At 41.0% G+C, this 26,871-nt stretch overlaps 1 protein-coding gene across 24 annotated transcripts in view; it reads left to right on the forward strand.

Annotated features, from left to right (window-relative positions):
- The window catches only part of RBFOX2 (RNA binding fox-1 homolog 2), a 184,913-nt gene that overhangs the window by 138,457 nt on the left and 19,585 nt on the right, over positions 1-26,871 (forward strand). For 17 of the 24 annotated variants that reach the window (XM_035127267.3, XM_035127270.3, XM_035127269.3 and 14 more), the window contains 6 exons: positions 7,302-7,355; positions 17,928-18,020; positions 20,653-20,713; positions 24,960-25,013; positions 25,134-25,226; positions 26,355-26,487. In XM_035127267.3, coding sequence (XP_034983158.1) covers positions 7,302-7,355; positions 17,928-18,020; positions 20,653-20,713; positions 24,960-25,013; positions 25,134-25,226; positions 26,355-26,487 — 488 coding nt within the window. The remainder of the gene's footprint in view (positions 1-7,301; positions 7,356-17,927; positions 18,021-20,652; positions 20,714-24,959; positions 25,014-25,133; positions 25,227-26,354; positions 26,488-26,871) is intronic. The other 7 variants (XM_035127271.3, XM_088676706.1, XM_088676708.1 and 4 more) reach the window with 3 other exon arrangements.

Consider the following 26,871-nt stretch of genomic DNA (forward strand, 5'->3'; position numbering starts at 1 on the left):
GCCTAAACTTTTATATTTTTGTCTAGTTTTTTTTAAAGCCCTTTGACATACAGCAGCAATGAGTTATGCCTTATATCCATGATTGACATTGCAATATATTATTGTGAATGTATGTCTTGGGGCTGCCTTGTGTGTTACCAATAGTCACTGTAAATTCATATGCCTACAAGGCATGGGCAGAATATAGCCTTTATCTGACTTTAGGGCTTGCATTAGCATGAGCATCACTATTCTTTTAGCAATAGTGATAGCTCTGGGATTTCTTTGTGCCTATCGGTTGTAGCTTAAGGATGAGTCCCAGTGCATCCTTACTCCCCCTCAGATTGAAAAGAGTGATTGTATATTGGTAAAGAGAGGGGATGAAATTCATTAATTTAATGTTCTCTGTCTATCCTAGCCATCACCTGAAATTATTCTGATAAATATGTGCATGTTTCATCATGGGGCCTTAAGGTAGCACATTACCTTTAGCATTCACAGGTAGGAGGAAAGTCCTAAACCATTGCCCAAAGCAATGCCAGATTACATTAGACTAGAAAAATGTTTTGTATTTCCCGTCTCCACCAAATTACTGGTTACCATTCTACTTAGGGTAAATGTTTTGTCTGGAAGGCTATTCCAGTGGCATAAAAGTAAAAGGGGAAGTGCACATGAACTGTGGTGCCTGTGGGTTTCATCTTTCCTTTTACTTAATTGGAAGCTTTGGTTTTCCTGGCTCTGACATCAGCCACAGGGATAGAGCCTGCTAAAACTGCTTTTGTTTTTTTTTAACTTCTTAGGCACACATGCATGAGCATGTGCCGTTTTGAAGCTTGGGGTAGGCTCTACACTTGGAGTAAGGAAGCAATCGGAAATTCAGTTCTGATTTCCTGCTCATACATTGTTTCCAAACAACATAAAAACAATCTGGAACTATAAAATGGGACAGTGAAATATTTACCCTGGTGGTGGTGTTCTTATTACTACTGCTACTGCAGTAAGAGAGCTTTCCCTTGGGTGAATCATATTAAATAAGCCCTTTATCCTGTAGGGGACCTATGATTGCAGCTTCTGCTGTCTGTGGCTGAATATCCCCCCTCCCAGCCTTTCCCAGTGTCAGGTTCGATTGTTTCAATGCCATCTATGAAAGACTTAAGGCCTTTTTGCCTCAAGTGAATTTTCCAAAAATACATGAACAGAGAGAAACTGTGTAGTTAGCAGGAAAATGGGCCATGAGAGAATATTATTACGTGGGAGGAGTGGAAAAGTCCCTGAAGGATCGAGCAACAACCTGGAGGTCAGCTTTGCCCTGGGGCATAAAGCACCAGCGTACGTTGTCATGCAATCTAAAAAAGACCATCAGGACTGACAATGATGGCTGATCTCAAAGTGCTCTGCAAATTTTCCACCGCTGATTTCCAAAGTCTCAGATGTTCCTGACTGATAGGCCAGAAGTCACAATTAGTTGTGGTAAAGCAGGACTTCTTCGCCACCGTGTGCACACAGTAGCCACAATTATGTGCTCCCACCTGTATTTAGTCGAATTCACTATGGGACTTGCACACCACCTATACTCTCGTTGTCATTGGGCTTGTTTCATTGAGCAAAGCTCCTCAGAAAAGCAAGGGGTCAGTTAGTCTCTACAATGCTGATGGTCCTTTCCATCAATGGTCCTTTCCATCTTGCTATTCCATACTGAAACTAGGGCCTTGATGGGAGCACCAGCCATGTTGACTGGAAAATCCCCTAGAGCATTTAAGAATTCCATAACCGTGGAACCATTCTAACTGGGCCCTCACCTTTGCAGGGAGTTCTCACCATCATCAGTACAGACTATTTGGTGCTCTTGATTGTTGGTATCTTCCAGGAGCTGCTTTGTGGCTTGGGAGTCAGAGGTACAGTGTTACAGTGGTTCCCCTCATACCTGCAGGAATGCTACAAGGGAATGGCATAAGCGGACTTCTGTTCAGTCTTTGGCTCTTGAGCTGTGAGGTCCTACAGGGTTCCCTCTTGTCTCCCATTGAGGTTATGTATATGAAGCTGTTGAAAGTGGCCATCTAAGGATTTGGAGCACAGTGTCATCAGTATGCTCCAAACTGTTTGAATCAAATGCTGGATCAAAGCCTGGAGGCAGGATTAAGTTCAATGAGGGCTAATAGACTAAACCATTGTAAGATGGAGGCAGTGTTGGTGAGTGGTTCTTGTGTTCAGGAATTGTTGTTCTAGTTGGAGTCAAATTGTCCTTGAAAGAGCAGGAGGTAACTGTCAAACAAGTAATCATCACCATCAATTTCATTGTTTATTGAACTTATTAGTCACTTTTTTAATGAAAAGTAAACTCAAATCAACAGTACGAACATTAAAACCAATAAAAAACTAAAACAAAATGAAAGCTAAAAACATTCACGTACAAAAAGGCAGTCTAACACATCCCACTCACTATCTAAAACTTCAGGTTGAAATCCTTACTGAAAAGAAATGTAAGCATCACATTAATGCTTGCCTTTTTATTTAAAACAATTACCTGGGAGCAGTAATACCTGAGTTTTGATTTTTTTTAAAAGGCAAAGTAAATTATATTGTTGTTATTATTATGCAAACTATGACTATTTTATTTAGACTCTTGATCAAATTGCTTGCAAATTTATTATTCATCTCATGAAGCAACACTGTTCTACCCATTAAGTATCAGTCCTTGTTTTTGGGAAATTTAGGGTATTATTTCAGATAAGTTCTGTTGCTTAGTATCTTTGCATATGCACAGAGTCAAACAGAAACACTTGATTTCACATGTATTCATCTGTCTGTTGGCATTTATAAATTATGTAGCACAAAATGTGGGTTGCATGACCAAAGGTTTGGAAATATGCTCCTCCTAGGTAGTGTATTTGTATTTATTAGCAAGCTGATACATTCCGTCACTATATGAACCAATTAGTATATATGCTTGTTCAATAAATATATGAATTTAAAAATTGGTAAATTGATTCAATTCAGTCATTTAAATCTGACTTCTGCACTCTTATGTATTTAAATCATTGACTTAATTGCCCTGATTTAATGTAATCCACCCTAGGATGCACATAAATTCAGAGGTATAAAATTCTGGTCCCAGGTGTTCAGAGCCCTAAGGCTTAATGATGTTTGTTGACAAGATAAACAGACAAGATTGTTTTTGAAAAAGCTGTGTGAAAATACAACACAGTGTCTAATAAAACAAGCTAGGGTCCTATCTATGACTTTCTTACCTTTTTTTGGAAATATACCATTTATTTGACTTGGCGCTAGCAAGAATTGTAAGCTGTTTTCACACACTTGAGACTACTTCAGTATTTACTGGCAGTGTGTCATCTCAGTTGTTTGTAAAACTTTCAATCGTACCTTGCCTTCCTGTGTGGACTGGTCTGTTGTAGAGGAAACTGTGTACCCTGCCTCAAGCGAATGAGAGAATTGTAGAGTTGGAAGGGACCACCAGGGCCATCTAAGGAGTGCACTTATTAATCTGGAGATTATAATGATACAGACGTGGAGCTGAAAATAGTTGCATTCAAAATTTGCTCCATTGTAATTACTATTGAATTGCTGAAGTGATGAATGGGTAAATTTGCTTTTGTTGTTGTTGCCAAATTGCAGCTGAATGGTCTCCTTCGAAACATAGGCCCCATCTCTAAGGACAACACATTAAACCCACTTTAGGGGGCTAGCACCTTAATAACTGTTCGACAGGGTGGGGTTGGGGTCCTGCTTTAAGCTGGCAAGACAGCAACCAGCACTTGCCTGATAGAATTAAAGGCATAGGGACCCCACCCCACCCTATGGGGATCAGGGGTCTGAACTATCTAGCTACTACTTTCTTACTGTATGAGTTCATTGTCTAATTCAGCACTGTCCAAACTGTGAATACTGCTGGCCTAGTTAGTTCAATGCCTCTAGGGAAAGTCATGTTGTTTACTGTAAAATTTAGAAGAGTTGACAACAAGCCGGTAATAGTTATATTCAGATGGACAGGGAGTTTGGGGGTGGAGAGAGATATAAAGCTTATAAGACAGGCAACGGTGACCTCTTTTTATTTAATTTTTGTATGTGGCTATGACTCATACATTTTGAGTCAGTCAGTTCTGAAATCATTATGCTTAATGAAGCACCATATGCTCATATCCCCTTTGGATAAGAAACGAGGCCTACAATTACTCAGTGGGATTTACTTCTGAGTAGACATCTATAGAATTGCACTGTCAGGATGGAGCTATATCTGCTCTGTCCTTACATATGTTAAAGAAAGCATTTTTATTAGGACAACCCTGTTTTTTTAATGCCTGTTGGGGGTTTAAGGCAAAGTATAGGAAGTGTGGCTTATTTGAGTAAAAGAAATAGCACATAGGGTTGAGTTTAATGGAGAAGCAATTTCAAAATGGCAGAGCCACACCAACATCTGGAAGTGGTACAAGAACGTCAATGACTGAATACCAAGGGGGCTATACCATAGCATTCATTTGCCCTGTAGTAACCCATACAGTAGTAACCCTGTAGTAACCCATACAGTAATGCACTAAGAGGCATAAAGCATCTGGCTTCCATTGGTTCAGCTTAATGCGATGATTAGAATGTTCATCAACACTCCTTCAGCTGAGGGAACTTGTTAGTGGTGGAATTCAACTTAAGTTGAATTAAAAGTTCCCTTACATATGGCTAGAGAAAGGCAAATAAGGAGGCTGGGAAGCTTGCAGGAAAGAGGTTCCATGAGGTAGGGAAGCTAAAAGGAAGAGAAACAAGAAGCAGGGTGACTGAAGAAATGGTGCAAAGCATGGAACGGAAACAAAAATTAAAAACCTGAGGGAAAGGAACGGGGCGGGGGAAGCCTGAGGAAAACATAAAGCTAATTGAATTGGGTTGGCTCTGAAAAACCCGTACAAAGCCTAAGGATATAGGCGCATAGGAAACTGCCTTATATGGAGTCATGCCATTGGGTATGCGCACTGCCTATTTCAGGGTTTCAGGCCAGAGACATTCCCAGCCCTGTATGGAGATGCTAGGGATTAAACCAAGGCCTGCCAAGTAGATGCTCTGCCACTGAGCTACATGTCAGTACGTCAGCTGGAATGGGGTTGATAGACTAGTAGGACATAGCTGACTTCCCATGGTAAGCATAAGGATGCCAAGGGTGATTGCCTCTCTAGTTTTATGTTATATCATGCCTGCTGTGGCAGTCAGTTTGTGACTGATGCTCACAGCGCCACTTTCAAAATCCAAAATGTGCCCTGGTCCATAAAGTTTGGTGACCCCTGTCGTAAGGTCTCCAGGCAAGTTGCAACATACTTAATGTAAACATAAATACTTTATACATTCATTTTTTAAAAAAACCACACACACACATACAATTCATAAAAATATACAAAACAATCTTCTCCGTAATAGCCACAGGAAGCTTTGGCAGCTTACTGACAGCAAAAAAAACCCCCATAATCATCTTAGTTTATCAGAAAGCCTGGGGGGAAAGGTAAGTTTTTAGCTGGCACTGCAAAGATGTCAGCAAAGTTGCCAATCAGTATTCATTGGGAGAGCATTCCACAGACACAGAACCACAACTAAAAAGGCCCTCTTTCTTGTCATCATCCTCCAAGCCTACCTCTGAGAAGAGCCCTGGAGACTTGTTCCTTCTATACGCATTGTAGTTGTGTCTCTTAACAGTGCTTTCCACCAGTTTTCCTAAAACTGATGCCTAAAATTTCTGGAGTGGAGTACCTGGAAAAGGAGGATGCAGGAAAGAGAGACCTCTCACCACCCAACAGCAGCCACCTGTTCCTTTACTCTCTTGCCTCAGAAGCAAAAGCTTTGAAGCATTCCCACCCATGTGGTGTTGCATGCCTCCATTTGTTCTCTGTGCATGCTAAAGCAGCACCACCCATGTGGAAGAAGCCGGTATCAGTTGACTCTGGGAACTGTACACATCTGAGTAAAATATTCATAAAGCTTGGGGGGGGGGATTCCAGCATAATGAGGACTGAGCATGCTCTGTGATCCTGGCTTGCTGACTAACTGCTGGGGCGGAAAAACAGAAAACCTGTGGGAGGCAGAATGGAATGGAGTATCATGGAGAGGGAGGGCTAGACTGACTGCACACCACACCACAGTGCTTTGTTGCCCATTGCACTCTAGTCCACAAAAGCTTATGCCACAAGAATCCCATTCATCTTTAATTTACCGGAAGACTCGCTGGTTTTGCAGTGACAAACTTAACCTGGCTCTGCAACATCTTAACCCGGAATGTGAAATGAGATTGCTTTTATAGATCTCTGCTCTTGCAACTAAGTCAGAGCATAATAATAATAATAATAATAATAATAATAATAATAATAATAATAATAATAATAGTAATTTATTATTTATACCCCACCCATCTGGCTGGGTTTCCCCAGCCACTCTGGGCGGCTTCCAACAAAATATTAAAATACAATAGTCTGTTAAACATTAAAAGCTTCCCTCAACAGGGCTGCCTTCAGATATCTTCTAAAAGTCTGGTAGTTGTTTTTCTCTTTGACATCTGGTGGGAGGGCGTTCTACAGGGTGGGTGCCACAACTGAGAAGGCTCTCTGCCTGGTTCCCTGTAACTTGCCTTCTCGCAGCGAGGCAGAAGGCCCTCACCACTGGACCTCAGTGTCCAGGCAGAATGATGGGGGTGGAGACGCTCCTTCAGGTATTCTGGACTGAGGCCGTTTAGGGCTTTAAAGGTCAGCACCAACACTTTAAACTGTGCTCGGAAATGTACTGGGAGCCAATGTAGGTCTTTCAAGACTTGCCCACATCTTACCCACCTGTGCCCTGCTTCACACCTTTCCCATGTTGAAAGGGGATATCTAATTCTAAGCGTGTTCAAGTGAACAAGCTTGGGATCCTCCTCTCGATTGGGAACCCCGATAATGCAGTGTTACTGATCATACGTGCATTTAGCTGAATATGCTTAGAAACTCCTATAAGCTTTTCATCACAGTGCCAGGCGATCTGACATATGCAGAGATGCTGGGGATGGAGACAGCATTTAACCATCCATCCAATTAATTTATAGTCCGCCCTTCCTCATGAAAGACCCCAGAACAGTATGGTCATGCATCTCTGTCCTCTCCCCCCCCCCTCTTGCCAACATGCTTCTGGGTGGTTGCTGAATAGGGTTTAAATAAAAGCTGACAACCAGAAGAAATTCAACAACTGAACATTCTTAACTGCATATTAGAAAGGAAAGTTTGCTAGCAAAATGAATATTTTCTTAGAAAGGAGGCTTAATGCAGTAGCTGACAATGGGTAAATCTTCTCTCCTGTCTTTACAGCAATTTGGCAAAATCCTTGATGTAGAGATAATCTTTAATGAACGTGGCTCCAAGGTAAGTTTTGCTTCTATACCCAGTTTCTCTCTTTCTCTCCCCTCTCCCCTGCCACCCCTGCCCCAAAATGACAAGATAGGACAGCTTTCTGCATAGAGAATAATCCATAACAGGAACTGGTCGACATGTAATTGCCTAAAAATTGCCATTCCTTATAATTGCAGGTTTTGAGTGTAGCCAATAGAGTTCTTCCCAAATCCTTTCAAAATATTCCTTCAGAAAGATCAGGCACCCAAAAATTTCTAGCAATAAAGGGCTCACTGAAGCTATCAAGAGTAAGATTTTCCTTTGATTTCCTCAAAGTTCCTGGTGTTAGGGACAGATGGCTTCTGTCCATTTAAAAATAATAATCTATAAATAAATTATATGGGATAAGAGCTTTCACAGGCTATCTTGTGTAAAAGATAAATTTCCACCCACTTTGCTAGCATAATGGACCCTTCAACATTGAAAAAAAGTTGGCTTTTAGCAAATTATGGTATCTGTATAAGCTTCTAATTTTCTGGAATGGCTGCTTGTGTAGCTATTCAAGATGCAGCTGAATGATAGTTTTTCAGGCTTAGTACTAATTGAACTATCTAGAGAACAAATTGCAAACATTATGGTCACAAGTGCAGCAATTTTGAGTGATACTTGTCCTAACTGGTTCTCGTCATGAAACCATTGTCCCCTCACTGAAGAATTGATGTGATTCTCTCTCTGCCCAGTAGGTCCAGCACTGGAATAGCAGGGAGTGTTGCAGGTCAGGAGCAAGGTGCATTGGCAGAGCTCTGTGGGGGAAGCTTGCACAGTGCATGTCTATACTATGCTTGACTTAATCAATGCTAAGTTTTCCACTTTTAATTAAAAATGAACATCTGTCCCATCCCCGTCCCATCCCATGACAGTTCAAAGGTGTACCACCTAGTATTTTTTTATTTTTATTTTTTAAAAGGCCCATTATAGTAGAGCCCCACTTAGATTTTTATATTTGGGTTCAAATTTGCATGTTGAAATTCATTTCTATGTGTTATCTGAAAACCAGAAAAGGGGTGGTATTTAAATATTAACCACTATAATATTCTGCGTACCTTCGGTAAATTCTGTAAACAAAATTTAAACCTTTCATGGCAAATGATCTTTGAGGTCAGTTTATGAAAGTTTAAGATAACATAAATGCAACACAACATGTGTTGAACTTGTGGAGAGATGCGGAACTATAGTGGGCAGCATAGAGCCCTTTATTCCTTTACCTATTTCACGTGTTTGCCTGATCTCAGAACTGGAAGAGATGCAGTGCTTGGCTACTGCCCTTCATTAGCCATAAGCCACTTGACCATTGAGAAGAGTTAACAAGCTGGAAAGAGAACCACAGGCATTTCATTTGCATAATGCAGCCTCCTGCAAAATAAGCACCCTCCCATTGCAACTCTTAATAGAGCATGAGCAATCTGCTGTGGTTGCATCTCTAAATATATTTCTCTCCTCTCTGAAGTTAGCATAGGCCACAATTGTTTATGAATTAGTGGCGCTTTAGTTATTATTGTCAGCCTTGGGGAAACTGACTCCCATATACAATCTCTTTTAAATGCCTAAAGGATGCAAAAGCAGCAAGCCTGTCAGAAAGAACAATGCACTTATCAAGGCCTTCATGTGACACTGTGCTTTAATTTTATAAACACATGTGATAATCCTACTCATTTTATATAAACTTACATGACAGTCTCTGTTCTTCTGTTCAGAATCTTCTATAAATAACAGAATTCTAATTATGACTATTTAACAGTGCAGCCAAGAAAACCCAAGACTTCTGGTTTTCAGTTAAAACAAGAGCTGTTAGTTATGAATTAACTTATGGGTATTTGCCCCTTTTTCTTTCATCCAGGCAATATTTAGCCCAACTAGTTTCTCCTGTATTTGGTGGTAGAGTTTCTAACACACCTGCCTGTCGAATTCACAACAGTCTTTTATCAGTTGGCTCCAAGCTGGGGCCTGTTCTCTCAAAGATGGTGAATAGCTTAAGTGAGACTCAGGAAACTCTCAAAGAATGTTTGTTGGTTATGTCACGGAATATTGAATTGGGATGCCCGGGATTTGCCCTTCTTTTTAAAAAACAAACAAACAAAAAACAGTAGCTTAGAACCCCCAGTGGTGGAACACAAATATATCTAGGGCCCTTTCACTTGTCACTCCCCTTTCTTCTGCAAAAAGTATGCCAAAACTTGAATGCCTTTCTCCTACACTGTGGTTTCTGTTCTAACCTAACGATATGGAACCTCTCTCCTCCTCTCTCTTGGGAATCGGAAAGCAGTTGCTCCTGCTGCCTGCATTGTGCTGTGTTCTCAATATTATCCCTCCCTCCCCTGGGTTTCTAAAGGGTATATTTTTGAACATGTATTTGATAAATGAATGTTAAAAAGGTGAATATGTAAAATCCAAATTGCCCTAGGTGTGCCCCCATCCAGTAATTGGGAAGGTCCTCCACGGGCTGAGCATATCTTTATCCCTTCATAACTGTGGCAAAGGTCCTCTGCCAGAATTGTTCCAGTGTTGTGAAATTTTGGGAAGTTTCTGGGGGGGAAAGCATCTTACCCATTGGTCCATCTGAGATGAGATGATAGCTTTTCTTTCTCTTGTTAAGCTGACATGCTAAGAGAAGGTTTCAAAACAACATCAAACCTAGCGTTACGTGAAATACATTCAACAAACACACAAAACATAGCTGGCTGTGCATTCAGATAAACAATGCTCTTCTGTATTTTTCACAATATCAAATATTTCTCTTGTACATAATCAACACATAAAGTTCAACAAAGTAAACAGAAGTCCCAATAGATCAGTTCATTCATAATGTCCAAATATTTGCTAGTTTCTGTTCCACGTCTGCGTATTCATAAAATCCAAATGGGAGCTTACTACAGTTCCACAGAATCTTGACAAGGATTTTCGGAATAATGCCTTGTTTTGCGCTCCTGGGCTTCATCAGTTGTATATGTATGTTCTAAATAGTATACATGAATACAATACAAATGAATACAATATCGTATTCCAACATATTTTAACAAATAAGAATAATATAAACAATATAAACGATTGTACCATAGGTGTACATACCATATGTAGTATATCAAGATTATGGATTTTATGACATAGTGATTGCTGCAGTAAACAACTGTTGCAATGTAAGATTATATGTGTTAAATCTTATTAAAAACTGGCTCTCTATAGTTATGCACACTTTTACTGTATAAATATTGATGCTTCACAGGAGCACCAAACATTTGAATTATACAATATGCACAGTTAAGGAGAAGAGTATTGAAAGATCTCTAAGAAAGAAACCCTTTGAACAATTGAAATAAGAGTTTCCTTTGTTTTCAGCCAAATGTGCCTCATAGTTTTAGTAATTTTCATTGCGCTTGTTACACTTCCCCTGGTAATGTGCCTACCAGAAATCATAGCCATTGTGTCTTAAAATGCTGGTTTGTTCCAGTTTGCCAGTGAAAACACTTAATTTCTCCTCCCAAATGAATATTTTGGTTTCCATGAGAATAAGTTTGATTTCCCCCAGTTTACTCTAGGTTTTGAAAAATCCAAATTTCTTTAGATCTAGAACACTCAAACTTTGTCATAATGAACCTACTTAAGCCAATAAAGCAATTAAATGTGGCTAGCATTCACCTATATTTAATTGGAAAGGAAAAGTGTGTTGATATTCTGTACCCTGGCCCAGTGAAGATGTAAGTTGGCAGGGTCAGGTCATTGCATCTCCCCTTGGTAATTATGAATGAACAATCATTATTTGGCTTTGGAGAATCCTTTCTAATGCTACATGTTGTACAAAAAGTGCATGAGAGACTGGCAAGGCACTGTTAGCACTACTTAAAATAGTAGCTTGAGAATCCTTGTTCAACCTTTGTTTAGGATCTGTACACATGACAGAACCCTACTGTATGTATATTGGACCAAACCAAAAATATGTATGTGCAAGATATATGGCCCTGCTGGAGTACTGTTCTGAATAGTCAGATTGGTCCATGTGTATTTCATGACCAGAGAATGACTAGTAGGGATGCACTGTGTGCTGATGGCTTAGCCTTGCTCAGTAAAGGCTGTGGCTTCATAAAAACTGCTGTGCCATGGTTGCTGTTTCCATGTTATTTGGTTTCTAACCATGCCTGACAATCACTTGGTTGCCTTCCCTGTGCAGCTTGTTGCATGCGTCAAATGAGAGTTCATCAGAGCAGTTTACCTTAATTACTGATAATTTGATGTAATCAGGCAGTGTAGCATGTCATAGGCATGTTTATGCTCAAGTCATTTTATAAAAAAAATTAAAGATACAACAGATATGTTCTATGTCTCTTTACTTATAGAAAGTATCTAGTACAGGGAAACAAGTGATCTTGCACTGTTCTGCTCAGAGGTTTTTAATTGGGTTGGCTCAATAACAGAACTTGTTTCGTTGTAAATTACTTTGGATTGCCCTAGGCAAGATAAAATGACAGACAAATTCAATAAGCAACAGTGATAATCTTCCCTCATCATACATCTTAAGCTGCATTCTAGTTTAGTCAATATTACCCCTGAAATAGATATAATAAAAGCAAAGAGTCTTGTAGCACCTTAAAGACTATAAATTTATTATGGCATAAGAGTTTCTTTCTGTCAAGGCAGGAGTCAAGAGCAAGTCAGCAGTAACTCACAAGGTGCCAGTGAAGTTCACTGTTTATTCAAAGAACCAAAACAATTCAGGCCTAGTGAGTACAGTAACCCTTCTCAATAGATCTTGCCCCAATGAGGCAGTTGCAATAACTGAAGGGCCCCACCTTCCCCCAACTCTCTGTCTTCTTTCCCCCTGGGTCAGAGACTCTGACTCCTTGTCTGACTTTGCTCCACCCTTTTCATACCTCTTCTCCCTCTGACCACTCATTGTTATCCCACCACCAATCTCCTGGTTCTGAGCCTTCTTCCATTTGGGGTTCCCCAGTTGGTGCCTCTCACCACCATGCCTCTGCATCCAACTAGTCCATGACAATCTCTCTCTGACACCCCCCCCCCCGAAATAGTGGTGGTGAAATTGTAAACCAGGCATCCCCAAACTGCGGCCTTCCAGATGTTTTGGCCTACAACTCCCATGATCCCTAGCTAACAGGACCAGTGGTCAGGGATGAGGGGAATTGTAGTCCAAAACATCTGGAGGGCCGAAGTTTGGGGATGCCCGTTGAACAAACTACTGTTGTTAACGCAATAATCTCAGCCTGAACTGTTCTGTACTTAATCTCCATCCGACCTCACTGTTTACAATTCCACCAATTGGTATGTGTTACCTGTAATTCAGGATAACGCTTTTTGCATCTGATGAAGTGGACCGTAGTCCACAAAACCTTGTAGCAGGGGTTTATTTATTCCCCTTGTTTCATAAAATTTATACACTGCTTGACTCTAAAAATAAACACTCAAAGCGGCTTAGAAAAAAAAAGCTAAAACAATAGCATTATTAATGAGAAAAAAAATGAACAACCATAGTTTAAAACTTTCAAAAAGTTAAAATAACAACGGACTAAAAAGAGATTAAAACTTCCATCAACCATGGTGCCCTTGAGGGCTTTCATTGATGCCCTTGGGCAGATTACCCAATCTCTGAACTTGTATTTTAAAAAGAAGTGTCTAGTCCTCCTAGAAATAAAGTTTCTAAAGAAGTTTCTAAAAAGTGCAGGCACCTCCTAAGCAATTTCTGTGAAATGAGAATGTGTGTGATGTGGCTATCTTGTATATTTTCCTGGTACTGAGGAATGATCCCTGTTGTTATTAGACAGCAACACCCTTTGTGAGTGTGTGCGAGCTCCACAATCAGGACATAGCTGACTTCTTATGTCAGGGGTGGGGAGTTTTCCTTATTTTGTGCTGTGACATGCTGCCTTGCCAGCCATTTTTTTGACTGGGGCCCTCAGTACTCCCCAAATTCAAAATGTGCCCACTGTTCCAAAAAGGTTGGTGACTCTTGGCTTATAACATTAAAAATGTGTTAGTCTTTAAGGTGCTACAAGACATTAAGGATTTTGCTGCAACAGACTATGCCCCTGGAAATAAATACGGTGAAGTTCTACTTCCCTCACTTGCAGATTTCAATTGGGTTTTTATATTCTGCTAATGTTAGGTCCGCATTAGCAGAAGCACTTTTCTTTGATTTTGCGGTATTCACATGTTGTCTTGCTTTAAGCTGAAGCAACTCTTGTCAAACCCCAGTGTGTTTCAGAATTATTTCCACCACTCTAATGAAATAGCTTTACAGCAGCATATAATTCAATCAGTGCAATGCAGTATTAGATGGGAGTTCCAGTGTTTTCACTGCTGATCTTGGAAAGTAGGATCCTTAGTTTAAACGGTGGTAGGGTTCCTTTTTCGTCCCCTCACCCACCGGAACTTCATGCCAATCACTCATCTCAGATGGATTATCAAGGATGGCTAAAGATGCATATAAGTTTTGGAAGCAAGTAACCCTAATGCCTGGAATCTTTTTGACTATTTATCCAGGCTTCTGGCTGTTGACTGAGTCTTTAAAGTGTGTCTGTGTATATATAGATATATTTTAAAAATGAAATTATGGAAAATCCGTCCCAACACCATAAGATAAAGATGCTGCTTCTGAGGTGAATGTTCTAAATGTAATTAAAAAAAAAGGTTAACAATGCATGAGTTTCAAGGGGCTCCGTTTAGTTTTCTTTGGTTTTTATTTATTTTTGTTTATTTTTGGTTTTATTATTATTTTTTCTTAATTTCTGTGTTCTGGCCACACCCAGGAGAATCGTCTGATTTTGATTTCTCCCTTTACGGTTACATGGTAAATTTTCTTTCTCATTCTTCAGAGATGGAAACATTTTTAAAAACTCTGTATAATTATTATTTTTACACTGCTCATCCTGTTGCTTGTTATTTATTGCAGAATCTGAGGCCAGACTAAAAGGGTGATGGTTACTTGGGTGTCTTTTGGGTCCTTGAACAGCTCCTTAAAGAAAATGGGGTGTCCCTGGGCTGCAGATGGTTTCAGGTTATAGGAGAGATTTCTTCATGAGCATTTAATAATCTAAAGTTGCATTAGATGGATAATTTTCAGCCAGTAATAATAAAAAGTAAAAAGCAAGTGCTGTTAAAAAAAACACGGGAAAACCCCACACAGACAACTGAACTTTAAAATTGAAAGCAAAGCCAATCAAAAATAGGTTTGTAGGAATACTTTGTAATGTTATGTAGCTTTCTGGATGCATAATTGCTGCCTTCCTTCATCTTAACATAGCTGCCAAGTTTTCCCTTTTCTCACGAGGAAGCCTATTCAGCATAAGGGAATTTCCCTTAAAAAAAGGGATAACTTGGCAGCTATGCATCTTAACATTTTCTGTGATGTACATGGGCAATCTTCACCCAATAAAGGAATGCATATATTTTACTAATTGAGACGTCATTCAAACATCACAAAATATCAGTTCTAAAGAAACTTATTCATGCTTATGGACAGATATTCTATGCTGTTTGGTGTTGTTGTTTTGTTTTCTTAAAAGCAGAAACTAATAACAAATTAAAACAATTGGAGTGAAAAAAGTTTGTAAATGTGACAGATTAGTATGTACATCTGTTTATAATATGTGATTCTTGCCCCTCCTCCCAAGGACTCAGGAATCCATTCATTGAACTTTCCATTTGGAGAAAATTATCTCATTGTGTAGAGAATAGTGTTCTGTTGTGAACCGCCTTGAGATCTATGGGTATAGGATGGCATACTAACTAAACTAAACTAAACTAAACTAAACTAAACTAAACTAAACTAAACTAAACTAAACTAAACTAAACTAAACTAAACTAAAAACTAAACTAAACACTAATTAATTACAGTATATTCATTAAGTTCCTGGTGTATGTGTGTTTGGCCAGATAGTTTATCTGGAACACAGAGATTAGATTTCCTCCCCCCAGCTAACATATCCACTATAATCTCATCTTCTTAGCAAAAGCAAGTTCCCCAACAAGCAGCAATTCATGTTTTGAAGGAAATCAGTCTGTTTTCCTAGTAGGATGGAATGTGACTGGGGAAGCACTAGAGCAAAAGTAGACTTTCTGAGAGCAGCCTCCAAGGGGCTGCAGTTGTGGGGTGGGGGACGGAATCGCCCATGAAGGTAGAGTTGCAATTGCCAGCCACAGAACAGCTTCAGAATTGACCACATGTCTGTCTGGGGCCGAGATTTCCTAGAGGGCAGGAGAATGGGGGAAGCTGCTGTCAGCACCCTCAGCTCTAACACCTTCAAAACATTGCATGGAAGTTTCGGGTTTGAATGTCCAGATAAGCCCTTTTGAGAAGAATTTGCTTAAATATTCGGTAATAATATTTTTTGCTGGAGAATCCAATGACCCAGTTTAATTTATCAACTGATTTTTAAAAAAACCTTTTATCCCTTCCTTCCCATGAATAAGCTTCCCATTGAACTCTACAAATACAGGGCAGGAAACCCAGCTGAGAAGCAAAAATAGAGAAATAAATCCTTCACACAGTTGCCGCAGGGATGGCAAAAGGCTTGAGCCCTAACAGGTTCTCATTATAGCATCTTCAAGAGCACTTTAAAATGATGACCCACTTACTACTTTAACTTAGTAAAAAATTAAAATAGCTCTGTAGCCACTGGATCTCATGTTTCATGTAAAGCCAAGGTACATTTTCCCTCAAACTAAGTATAAGTGTACTGCTCCACATAAGCAGTCCTAGGCAAGTCTACTCAAAAGTAAATCCAGTTGCGTTAAGTGGGGCTTCCAGGTAAGTGTGTACAGAATTGCAGCCTTCATTACCTAGGTTCCTGTTTCAGTATCAGCAGTTCCCATTATAGTTGACACATACTTTGTCCTTCCTGTTTCTGGGGTGAAAGAACTCGAAAGGATTAAGAGAAAACCACTACAGTGTTTAAAATGTGGCTGTAAAACTGCCACAATGATATTTTATCTAGCCATGGGCTAAGCCAAATGTCTACATTCTTGTGAATGGAGCAACTAACCCTCAGACCACACTGCTTAAGCTAAATGGAAGTAGACTTGATCAATTCCTGGAGAGGAGATCCTCACCTACTTCTGAGCTTTCTAAAGGAAAGTAAGCTATAAATAAATCATTTCAGCTACCTTTTAGATGTTATCATTTTCTACTAGCTTCTCATTTAATTAATTTAGTCTTCGTAGCTTGGTCCCTGTGAAAGTGTTGTTCAGCCCCATTAATGAGTATCGCAAGTTAGAAAATGGTCTGCTTTGTGACCGAAACATGGAAAGAAGTGGATTATTAGTTGAAAGAAAGTTAAGCTGCCCTGTGGTAAAATAGGTGGCTACCCAGTTCTTCAGATCAGTCCCAAGCTTCAGTGCTCTTTCCCATACAATGTTTCCCAGATTCTTTCCCCTCAGATTAAGTAGTTGCCCATTTAATTATGATATAGTATGCATATTCTGCGGCATTTCTTTAAACAATGTTCATTTTACAACTAAATGAGATAGCTTCTGTAAGGTTTTTGCATCAGGAAAAGGAAGTGCAAAGCTTGGACTTAAAAGACAAATGGATCAATTGTGTCGCAAGGTTTCTGCCAGGTCCGGTTGCTCTACCACAGGCATCCCCAAACTTTGGCCCTCCAGATGTTTTGGACTACAATTCCCCTCTTCCATTACCACTGGTCCTGTTAGCTAGGAATCATGGGAGTTGTAGGCCAAAACATCTGGAGGGCCGCAGTTTGGGGATGCCTGCTTTACCATTATAGGAGCATATACAGTGGTACCTTGGTTGTCAAACTTAATCCGTTTTGGGAGTCCCGAATCCGTTCGAAAACCAAGGCACGACTTCCGATTGGCTGCAGGAGCTTCCTGCACTCAATCGGAAGCTGTGTCGGACGTTCGGCTTCTGAAAAATGTTTGCAAACTAGATCACTTACTTCCGGGTTTGTGGTGTTCGGGAGCCAAGCTGTAGTGTAAAGCCTTACAATACATATTTTTAAGGTGGATAATATCACATAGGTATGCAGTAATTGATAAAAGACGAGTCCAAAACGGCAATTTCTCCACAGCTGCTGCAAAGGTTGTGACTTTCTTGCACAGCATTAAACTGTAGGACCACACACCCTTTTTGTAGTGGCTTGTTCAAAGCACCTGCATGTGTGTATCCTTGCCATAAACAGGCAACTACTGAGAATGTTGTAGAGTCATGCCTTTGTAAGGTTCCGCGTGGCAAGAGGATTTCCAACTAGGATTTAATAAATTTTGTTCTGTCAAACTAGGAGCTAGTTTACTTTTCAAAATTTGTCTCGAGTAACTGTACTTTTTTTGGTCTGGCCTCAATTGCTTTATGTTTGTTATTATTTTAAATCTGATTACGCCTTTTTTTAAATATTAAAAAAAAAAAATTAAATTTATTTCATGAAACATGCATGAACCAAAAATGTGACTCTAGGAGAGTATTGCTAAGTTGTGCTGATGTCAATTTCATACTGTGATATTTTTTTCCTCTATTTATCTAGATATCAGTATTTCAATATATAACGATGTGCATGTTTTCCCCCCTTCTCCCGCTGCATGCAGGGATTCGGGTTCGTAACTTTCGAGAATAGTGCTGATGCAGACAGGGCCAGGGAGAAATTACACGGCACCGTGGTAGAGGGCCGTAAAATCGAGGTGCATGTCTTCAGTAATTCAATTTCTTCTTTATATTTATTCTTTTGTTTCTTTTTTTGTGTCTTGCCTCACTTATTTCACATTTGGATTCCTGTCTTGTGTGTGTGTGCGTGTGCGTGTGTTTATGTCTCTGTGTTTTTCACTCCCCTGCCCCCCTGCACTGAGGTGTATAAAAATAACACACCCACCCAAATATATATATCTATATATGTTTTGTTACTTTAGGTATTTTTCTTTTTCTCCTTTCTCTTAAGTTTATTTCCAACCCCCTCCAAATTTTTGACCTTCTGCTGTCTTGATTTTCCTTTGCTTCAGTTTATGAGGCTCCGACTTTTTATTGCCAATCCTGATCAAAACGTAACGAAAAGAGCACTGTCCAATTTGTAACTTTGTGTCTTAACAACAAAGAAGGGGGCCAGCCAGAATCTGCCCTTTTCCTCAGAGGCCAGTTCTCCTCCATATGAGTGTGACATTACATTAATTGCAGGAAGGGATTGACAACACAGGAAGAAACTTCCTTGGGCTGCTAGAATAATTTTTCTGGAGATGATTTCAGTAAGTAAATACACACACAAAATTAGCTCTTACAATGTGCACCGTTTGATAAATGTGAATAGTTGTTATCCACCTGGGAAGTAACTGATTAATTAGTGGGGAGAAAAATATATTCCCTCATATTGAAGGCTAACTGGCCCCTTTCTCTTTTCCCTCCCTTTTTAAGAGAAAAAAAAGTACGAAATATAGGGGGGGAAACTTAAAGCCGCCGTTTTGAGTAAGATGTCTGCATATTTTGCTTTTTTGTTTTGTTTTTTTGTTTTGTTTTTGTTGTTTTATTTCCCTTTTCAATGGTTTAGTGTTTAGGGCCCTTCACTTGACTCACTCTTTCCATGGTAACTATACACAATGCTGGCGATGGTACGAGTTGGCGGTAAGTGAAACAAAAGTGCTAGAGGAGAAGCTTATTTCTTTTTCTTTTTTTTTAATGCAAAACAAAATTAAGAAAGAAAAAAAATCCATCTGCCATTTCACATTAACACTACAAAATGTGATTTGACTTGTTGTCCCCCCCTTTCCTTTACCCCTTCCCACCCCCCAACCCACCCACCCCTTTTTATTTTCAATGCTGTTGAGTAATGCCGCCTGGACTTTGGATGTACATACTGTTTTGTATAAGTCTGAGCTGTTTGATTACTGACTTCCTGGTGATTTCCCTTGCACATCTTACTCAGAGTTACTGAACTCCAGTTTGGCTGGTTTTATTAATGCACCCATACCCTTCCCCTCTCCATTCTCTCCCTGCCCCCCATTTCTTTTCTTGCTCTGCCTCTCTCCAAACCTGTGATTGTTTTTCATTTTTCCTTTCTCCCCTTGCCATTTTTTTCCTTCCTCACTCAGTTAAATGCAGCTGTTGGTCTCTCTTTGCTGACTGGTGGTTTCTGATTGGTTTTGGCCATTTTTCCTTTAAGTGCTTGTATTGCACTCTGCTGTAGCAGCTGATTTCAGGCACTCGCTCCATCTTAATGATTGTCTGTGAGACCTCTCCTCCCTCTCCCCCTCCCTAGCCCCATTAATCGATTGTTGTTGTTGTTGTTTTTCTTTTTTTATGTGTGTTTTAACAGCATGCTCTCAGTCTCATCGTTGTTGTTTCCCATTCTTTTTAAATGTATGATGTTTATACTGTTTGGGGGCTAAAATTAGAGTAATGGGTTTCCAGGCTCCCTTCTTCCCTGCCCAAGCTCACTCTTCTGTTAAACGTCAGAGGGCATCTAAGACTCGGATCTTGACATCGGCCTTGTGGCTTTTTCTTCTGTTACGGCTTAGGATTTTGAAATGTCACTGATTCTAGCTCAGCCTTCACCCTCTTTGCAAGAGCTCTGAGGCTGTGTCTGACACGGGGCTGCAGTAATTTGGCTTTGCCCACCACTCCCATGTTTTTCTAGCACCATTTCTGCTGTAACACACACTGGCTGCAGTGCTTAGAAGGCTTGGGGCTGTAAAGAGCTCAGAAATGAGGGTGAGTGCACTACGAAATCAGGAGACGCCTTATCAGTTTCTAAATGGTGGGGTTTTTTTTGTCCTCTCAAAAGTAAGCCATTTGAGATGGGTCCGTCAATAACTCAGGATATCCTGAAACTGGGATGTAGGCCAGGCAGCCTTGCTTTAGGAATCCAGAGTAGAGGGAAATAGTCCAAGGCACCTGGGATATCCAAGCTCTCCTTCCGACTGAATAGATGTCTCCTCTGTAATATTAGTAGGCCACTGCAGTTCAGTGAAAGGCTACTAAAATATGAGACAGTCAAGCTGGACGTGGAGAAAATAGCAATAGGGGGGGAGTTTTTGCCCTTTGGATCAGTGAGCATCAAATGCCCAGTTCAGTCAAAGGTAGCAGGGATGCCTGAGAAAATGTGCTCTTTTTGGCCTTTTCTTTAATGCCAGAATTAAAATGCCAGAATTAGATTGGTTTGCAATTTTAATATTTAATTTAATGGCAACCTGCAAAAGCAAAATTAAATGTGCTGCATTTTTAAACAAGTTTTTTTTTTTAAAAAAAACAACAACACAAGTTTTCACCATCTTCTCTAAAGTCCTGTGCTTCCTCCCCTCTTCCCCCCTTCCCCCTTTTTACTTTTAGGTTAATAATGCTACCGCCCGTGTGATGACTAATAAGAAGATGGTCACACCATATGCAAACGGTAAGAGGAAATTCTGCTAATAATAAACAAGGTTTCTGGGGGAAGAGCTAAGCTATTGGGACTGTTCTTTCCTCCCTGGATTTCAGCATAATAGAAAGCTTTGTTGGAAGAATAGCGTCTTTGAAATCTTTTGTGACTGGTGTATATAAACACTGAAGTAAGATGCCTGTTTTTCAAAGCGTAAGAGAGTACCCAACAGCTATTATTTAATGGTATTAGAATTAGTTCTTCACAAGGAAACTTAATGATAAATATAGATTAACAAGTCAAACTGTAGGGAATAACGAAAGCTTTGCCCTTGCTATTCCCTGGTAAATTACAGTGGTACCTCGGTTTAAGTACACAATTGGTTCCGGAAGTCTGTACTTAACCTGAAGCGAACTTTCCCATGGAAAGTGGATTAATCCATTCCAGACGGTCCGTGGAGTACTTAAACTGAAGCGTACTTAACCTGAAGCGAACTTTCCCATTGAAAGTAATGGAAAGTGGATTAATCCACTCCAGGCGGTTCCGTGGAGTACTCAACCTGAAGCGTACTTAACCCGAAGTATGAGTGTAATTGGTTCTGGAAGTCTGTACTTAACCTGAAGCGTACTTAACCTGAAGGGAACTTTCCCAATGAGAGTAATGGAAAGTGGATTAATCCGTTCCAGATGGGTCCGCGGCGTTCGTAAACCGAAAATTCGTAAACCGAGGTGGTTCATAAACCGAGGTATGACTGTAGTGAGAAATGATCAACATGAAAAGTTCCATCACGGGAAGACAGTGACTGCTGTTTGATATGTGTGTACAAATAATAATATGCACATATCAGATTTATTGGGACCCAGGTGGCGCTGTGGTTAAACCACTGAGCCTAGGGCTTGCTGATCAGAAGGTCGGCGGTTCGAATCCCTGTGACGGGGTGAGCTCCCGTTGCTTGGTCCCAGCTCCTGCCAACCTAGCAGTTCGAAAGCACGTCAAAATGCAAGTAGATAAATAGGAACCGCTACAGCGGGAAGGTAAACGGCGTTTCCATGTGCTGCTCTGGTTTGCCAGAAGCGGCTTTGTCATGCTGGCCACATGACCTGGAAGCTATACGCCGGCTCCCTCGGCCAATAATGCGAGATGAGCGCGCAACCCCAGAGTCGGTCACGACTGGACCTAATGGTCAGGGGTCCCTTTACCTTTACCTTTTATCAGATTTATTAGCCACTTGTTTGCCCAGCAGCTTCCTTCACCAAACCTGCAAACTGCTTTTAGAATAGGGAGGTGTTTAGAAAGTGGGCCCGGTATTTAATAGTGGGAAAGGATGCGGACAAGTAAAGGGCCTAACAAATACACATGCAGATCTGTAATTCAAAATCAAAGTCCTTATCTTTCCCTTCCCTTATCCCTCATGTAGACATATCCACAAAGACCTTGGGAGAAACCATAGAATGCTAGGTTAGAAGGGTGAAGTCCTGTTTTGTCTGTCCTAGCAAGGTTTACAAAACCCACAAAGAAGGAACTTGCCCATTGACTGCCAGTCTCTTTGTGTGAATTAACCTTTCTTATTTGCTCTTATTTGATACTGTACCTGAACATTTGATAATGGCAACGCACCTGTTTCAGCACTTGCCGTTTAACTATACTAATTCGCAAGAGATGGCATGAAATGAAACACATGAACTTTGATCTTCCTGAAAATAATTGGTGTTGACCTAGCAGCCCATAGTACAACAGCCACTATAAAAGCACTTGTAGGTGGCTAAAACAAAACTGGAGGCAAAAAGGTCCGAATTCTCAACCCCTGCTGTCTCCTAAAAGTAGCTCTTGGTCTGGCTTAGTCACCATTCAGCTCAATCACCATTAAGTGAGAAATGCTAGTTTGGGTTGAATAACAGCATGTTTTAAACAAGGTTCATTGAGAAGGGTATATTTGCTAAATATGTATGCTGTCTGGCTGGATAGGGATGGTGTTTGTGTTTTTCACAGGATTGTAAAAGCTGAGTTTTAATGCAGCTGAACATTGTCTACCCACATTCTTGTGCTAAGCCCTTCGTTGTATCAGCTTTCTTGTTGTGACAGCACAGAGGCTTTGTTCCAAAGGTGTGCTATATATTATAATGCATTGCACCGGCCTGTTAATTAGTTATGCTGAGATGATATAGCTGCATACCCCTGCCAGTAGCCTAATATAAATTCTCAAGAATGGCAGATCTTTGAAGTGTAAGCAACTTTATCAAGGAATAAAAATGGGATCTTGTAAAAACTGCAGTGAGATAGGGGTTACTTAGAAAATTTGCCTTTGGGGTTCAGTTATACATTCTCAAATAGCATTGCAAGCATTCCCAAGTTAAAAATAAAATAATGATTTTGTGCATGTGCACATATAACTATTTATAATCTATATAAGAAAGCCAGTTCCCCACATTGATAATACTTACTTTCATGACATAAGGGGGGGGGCACCCAAAGTGGGACGCTACAGATGAAAAGTTAGGGCCGGCTCACTTCTCACTGGTTCCCATTTAGACAAAGTAAATGGGCTGCAATCTGAAGTACAGTCATATCTCGTGTTACTTTTGCTTCACTTTTCAGGTTGTGAACGCGGCAAACCTGGAAGTGTTTACTTCCGGGTTCACCCCACACTCAGAAGCGATCTGCGAACTTTGCGCATGCGCAGAAGCGCTCTACCGCACTTTGCGCATGCGCAGTAACAGTGCTCTACTTACGGACTTTCCGGGGTGCAAACGGCACCCCGAAACGGATCACGTTCGTAATTAGAGGTACCACTGTACAGCTTCTCCCATTTAAAGTAGTGGTGGCCATACAGAAAAATAAAGTGTGTCACTTGGAGGAAAAGAAACCCTAACAGCAGGTCCTTACAGATATAAACTACAGAGGAGCAGCCAGAACCTGCAAAGGCCTTTGGCTTGTGTTCTCCGTCCTTTCAACACACTGGTTAATGGGAGAAAGGACAGGTGGTACTAGCATTCTGCACATACAGATTGAACTAGAAGCGATTGGGGTAGGAGCTCAGATGTGCTTAGTGACATGAGCTAAAAAAGTTTGATCACTTGGTATGGAATGACCCCACCCACCTTTGAGCCACTGAAACAAGTCCACTGGAGGCACAAGTACTGTATATTCCTGCATATAAGACTACTTTTTAACCCAGGAAAATCTTCTCAAAAGTTGGGGGTCGTCTTATACGCCGGGTCGTATTTCTTATATGGCGAGTACGGTGGTGCCTCGCTTAACGAATGCCCTGCTTAACAAAAGGATTTTTCGAGCGGAGGTTGCCTCGCTAGACGAATTCGTTTTATGAAAAATTCATCTAGCGAATCGCGGTTTCCCATAGGAATGCCTTGAAATTCAATTAATGCGTTCCTATGGGCAAAAATAAAATTCAATGCATTCCTATGGGATTCGCTAGACGAATTTTTCGTTATAAGAAAAGACCCGTGGAATGAATCAAATTCGTCTAGCGAGGCACCACTGTAAATCCCAAACTCTAAATTTTACCTGGAAAAGTTGGGGGTCGTCTTATATGCCCAGTCGTTTTATATGCCGGAATATATGGTAAGCCCAACCAGTGATGCTACACTGGGAAAGCAAATCTACCCTTCAGGTAGGTACAATGGTACTTCTTTTTGGTAGAGGAGCTCTGAGGCAATAGCGTCTCTAGTTTAGCACAAGGAAGTTCAGAAACTTGTATGATTCTAGCCGACACATGCTGCATGGCAGCAGCAATCATAAACTGACACCCCCATAGTTTATATGCCTAGTTTCGGAGGTGGCCCTATCCAGTTAAGTCAATGTGTGGTACGTCTGCTCCACATGCTAGCTCCCACAACTGCATTCTGAGCCAGATCTATTAGGACAGGCATTTCTCTTGTTCTTTCAAAGATCTCAGCCCTTAATTTCACAAATCGTTTGTTTTGTTCTTATTAGCTTGTCGTAGTTGCTTTAGACTTCATCTTTTTCATTTGCTCCCTTACTCCAACCATTACCTTAAAAAGAATAAAGACTGTTAATACGCTGGAAGACTCATACTTGAACTGCAAGAAGTAATTGCACATAATTTTTACCAGAAGGAATCAGTTGATTTTCTGCTTCTTCCATCTATGTCCAGAATGTGAGAATTTGGGAGAAAACAGCAGCAATCTGCATGGAAACAAGAGGGGGGGGGGTATGCGCCAGAAGCTTCACTGTATATATTGAGCTGTTTGCTTTCCCCCTGGGGTAGATCTTGATGCTCACTCTGTCTTTATTCTTTCAGGTTGGAAGCTGAGCCCTGTGGTTGGAGCAGTGTATGGCCCTGAATTATATGCAGGTAGAAAACGTTGATGCGTCTCTTTCTGCTATTTAACTGCAGTGGTGTTTGTTTGTGTTCTCAAACTGCTGTTTCTTTATAACCTTTTTACATTTTTTATTCTTTTTAAAACTAAATTAGCATCCAGTTTTCAAGCAGATGTCTCGCTGGGCAATGACGCTGCAGTGCCCCTGTCAGGAAGGGGGGGTATTAACACTTACATTCCTTTAATCAGTAAGTAGCCCCTATTGGCCCCTGTATTGTTACTGTGCTTGAGTAAACAGTGATCTGTTAGCCCTCTTATTTTCCAGTCTGTATAATATGTACTTGAAAGGATGGGCTTTGTTAGAAAGTGACAGCACTTCTCTGGGCAGTGGTCGTGACCCTTTGCATCTTGCAGCACACCTGCAAGCCTGCTTGTGGCTGGGCTTTTCCCCCAAGTTACAAGAGTGCTGTAAATCATAAGGGAGGAAATGTGCATGAAGGAACCAATTGCTTTAGAACTGAAGACGTGAAACAGGCCGCACTCCAAAGTACATATTATTCAAGCTACTAAACTGCGAGTCCATCGCAGGCCCCCTTGTGGCATGCGCCTGGAAGCACCTTGGGTTGGATTTGTGCCTTGTGACTGACTGGCGCCTTCTGGGTATCATCTGTCATCGCCTTGTGTTCCCAGCTGCCTTCTGAGGTTTAGACATGTTTTGCCCTGAGCCAGTTTACTCCAGCATGAAGTGTAATAAAACAGGGCCCAATATATACGAAACCACTTAATGGTCACCTATGCCGGAAGGCGGGCTCTTGGTAAACTGGCACATCGCTATCAATTTTGGCTGCATTACAGGAGATTCTTAGGTCCTCTCTGTACTTAAATTGAGTGTGGGAAGAATACACGCACACACGCACACACACACACACAAAATCTCGTTGTTTAAGAGGCTCATTATAACAGACTTTTAAAGCCAGCCAGCCCGCCTGCCCCCAGTATGTGGAAGAGTCACCTGCCTGTATAAGTGGCAACTCTCTGTGCTTCTCGGAATGTTTCTAACCAGACTGCATGGCTGCATTATTAAAATGGGGTGGAGGAGGAGGAAAACAGTTTGCAGTTTGTGATGAATGAGGCATGACACAGCATTAATCCCTTGCATGCCCGGCCTCTCTGCAACCCTGCCTCCCCTTCAAGGCCATGGTGTAGCGAGAGGTATGCAATGCCATTGGGGCTCAAAGCATGCTCCTTTGCAGGACAGGTGCGAAACATTTCTCCAGCTCTGGAGTTGCGTATCGTTCTAGTCAAAGATGGCTGTGGTTAACTGGGCGGACGTAGTGATCCTTCTCATATCTTTCCTTGTCTGTCTGTCTTCACAGTTCCCGGCTTCCCTTACCCAACTGCAGCCACCACAGCAGCCGCATTCAGGGGAGCTCATCTGAGGGGCCGAGGGCGGACAGTGTATGGCGCAGTGCGAGCAGTACCTCCAACAGCCATCCCAGCTTACCCAGGGTAAGGGTTGGAAATCAACACACAGTTCTCTGCAGAACCTGGGAGTTCTGCTGAACCCCTAAAGAGAGGGGAAAATGAGACATGGTGGATGGTGAGAGTCAGGATATGCCAACACCAGGACACTCTGCACCCAATTACCCCTGGAAAGGGAAGTCCAAAATCTTAACATTTGTGACTGGGAAAAACTTTTAACCGTCTTTTGGAGGTGCATCAGTGAAGGGCAGCTGTTTATCTTAATTCCGCTATCATGTGGTAACAGTTTGGCTGCATTGGTAAAGTAATGTGCCTGTAAGAGTTATGGAAAGGGTGTAGAGTCTGGAGTGAGGCAGCTTCTGCTCTCTAAAAGTCCAGTATCGTTGTTATCCAGGAGTGGTAAGCATTGCT

The sequence above is a fragment of the Zootoca vivipara genome, chromosome 9 (genome assembly GCF_965207765.1).
Source record: "Zootoca vivipara chromosome 9, rZooViv2.hap1.1, whole genome shotgun sequence".
NCBI classification, from domain to species: domain Eukaryota; kingdom Metazoa; phylum Chordata; class Lepidosauria; order Squamata; family Lacertidae; genus Zootoca; species Zootoca vivipara.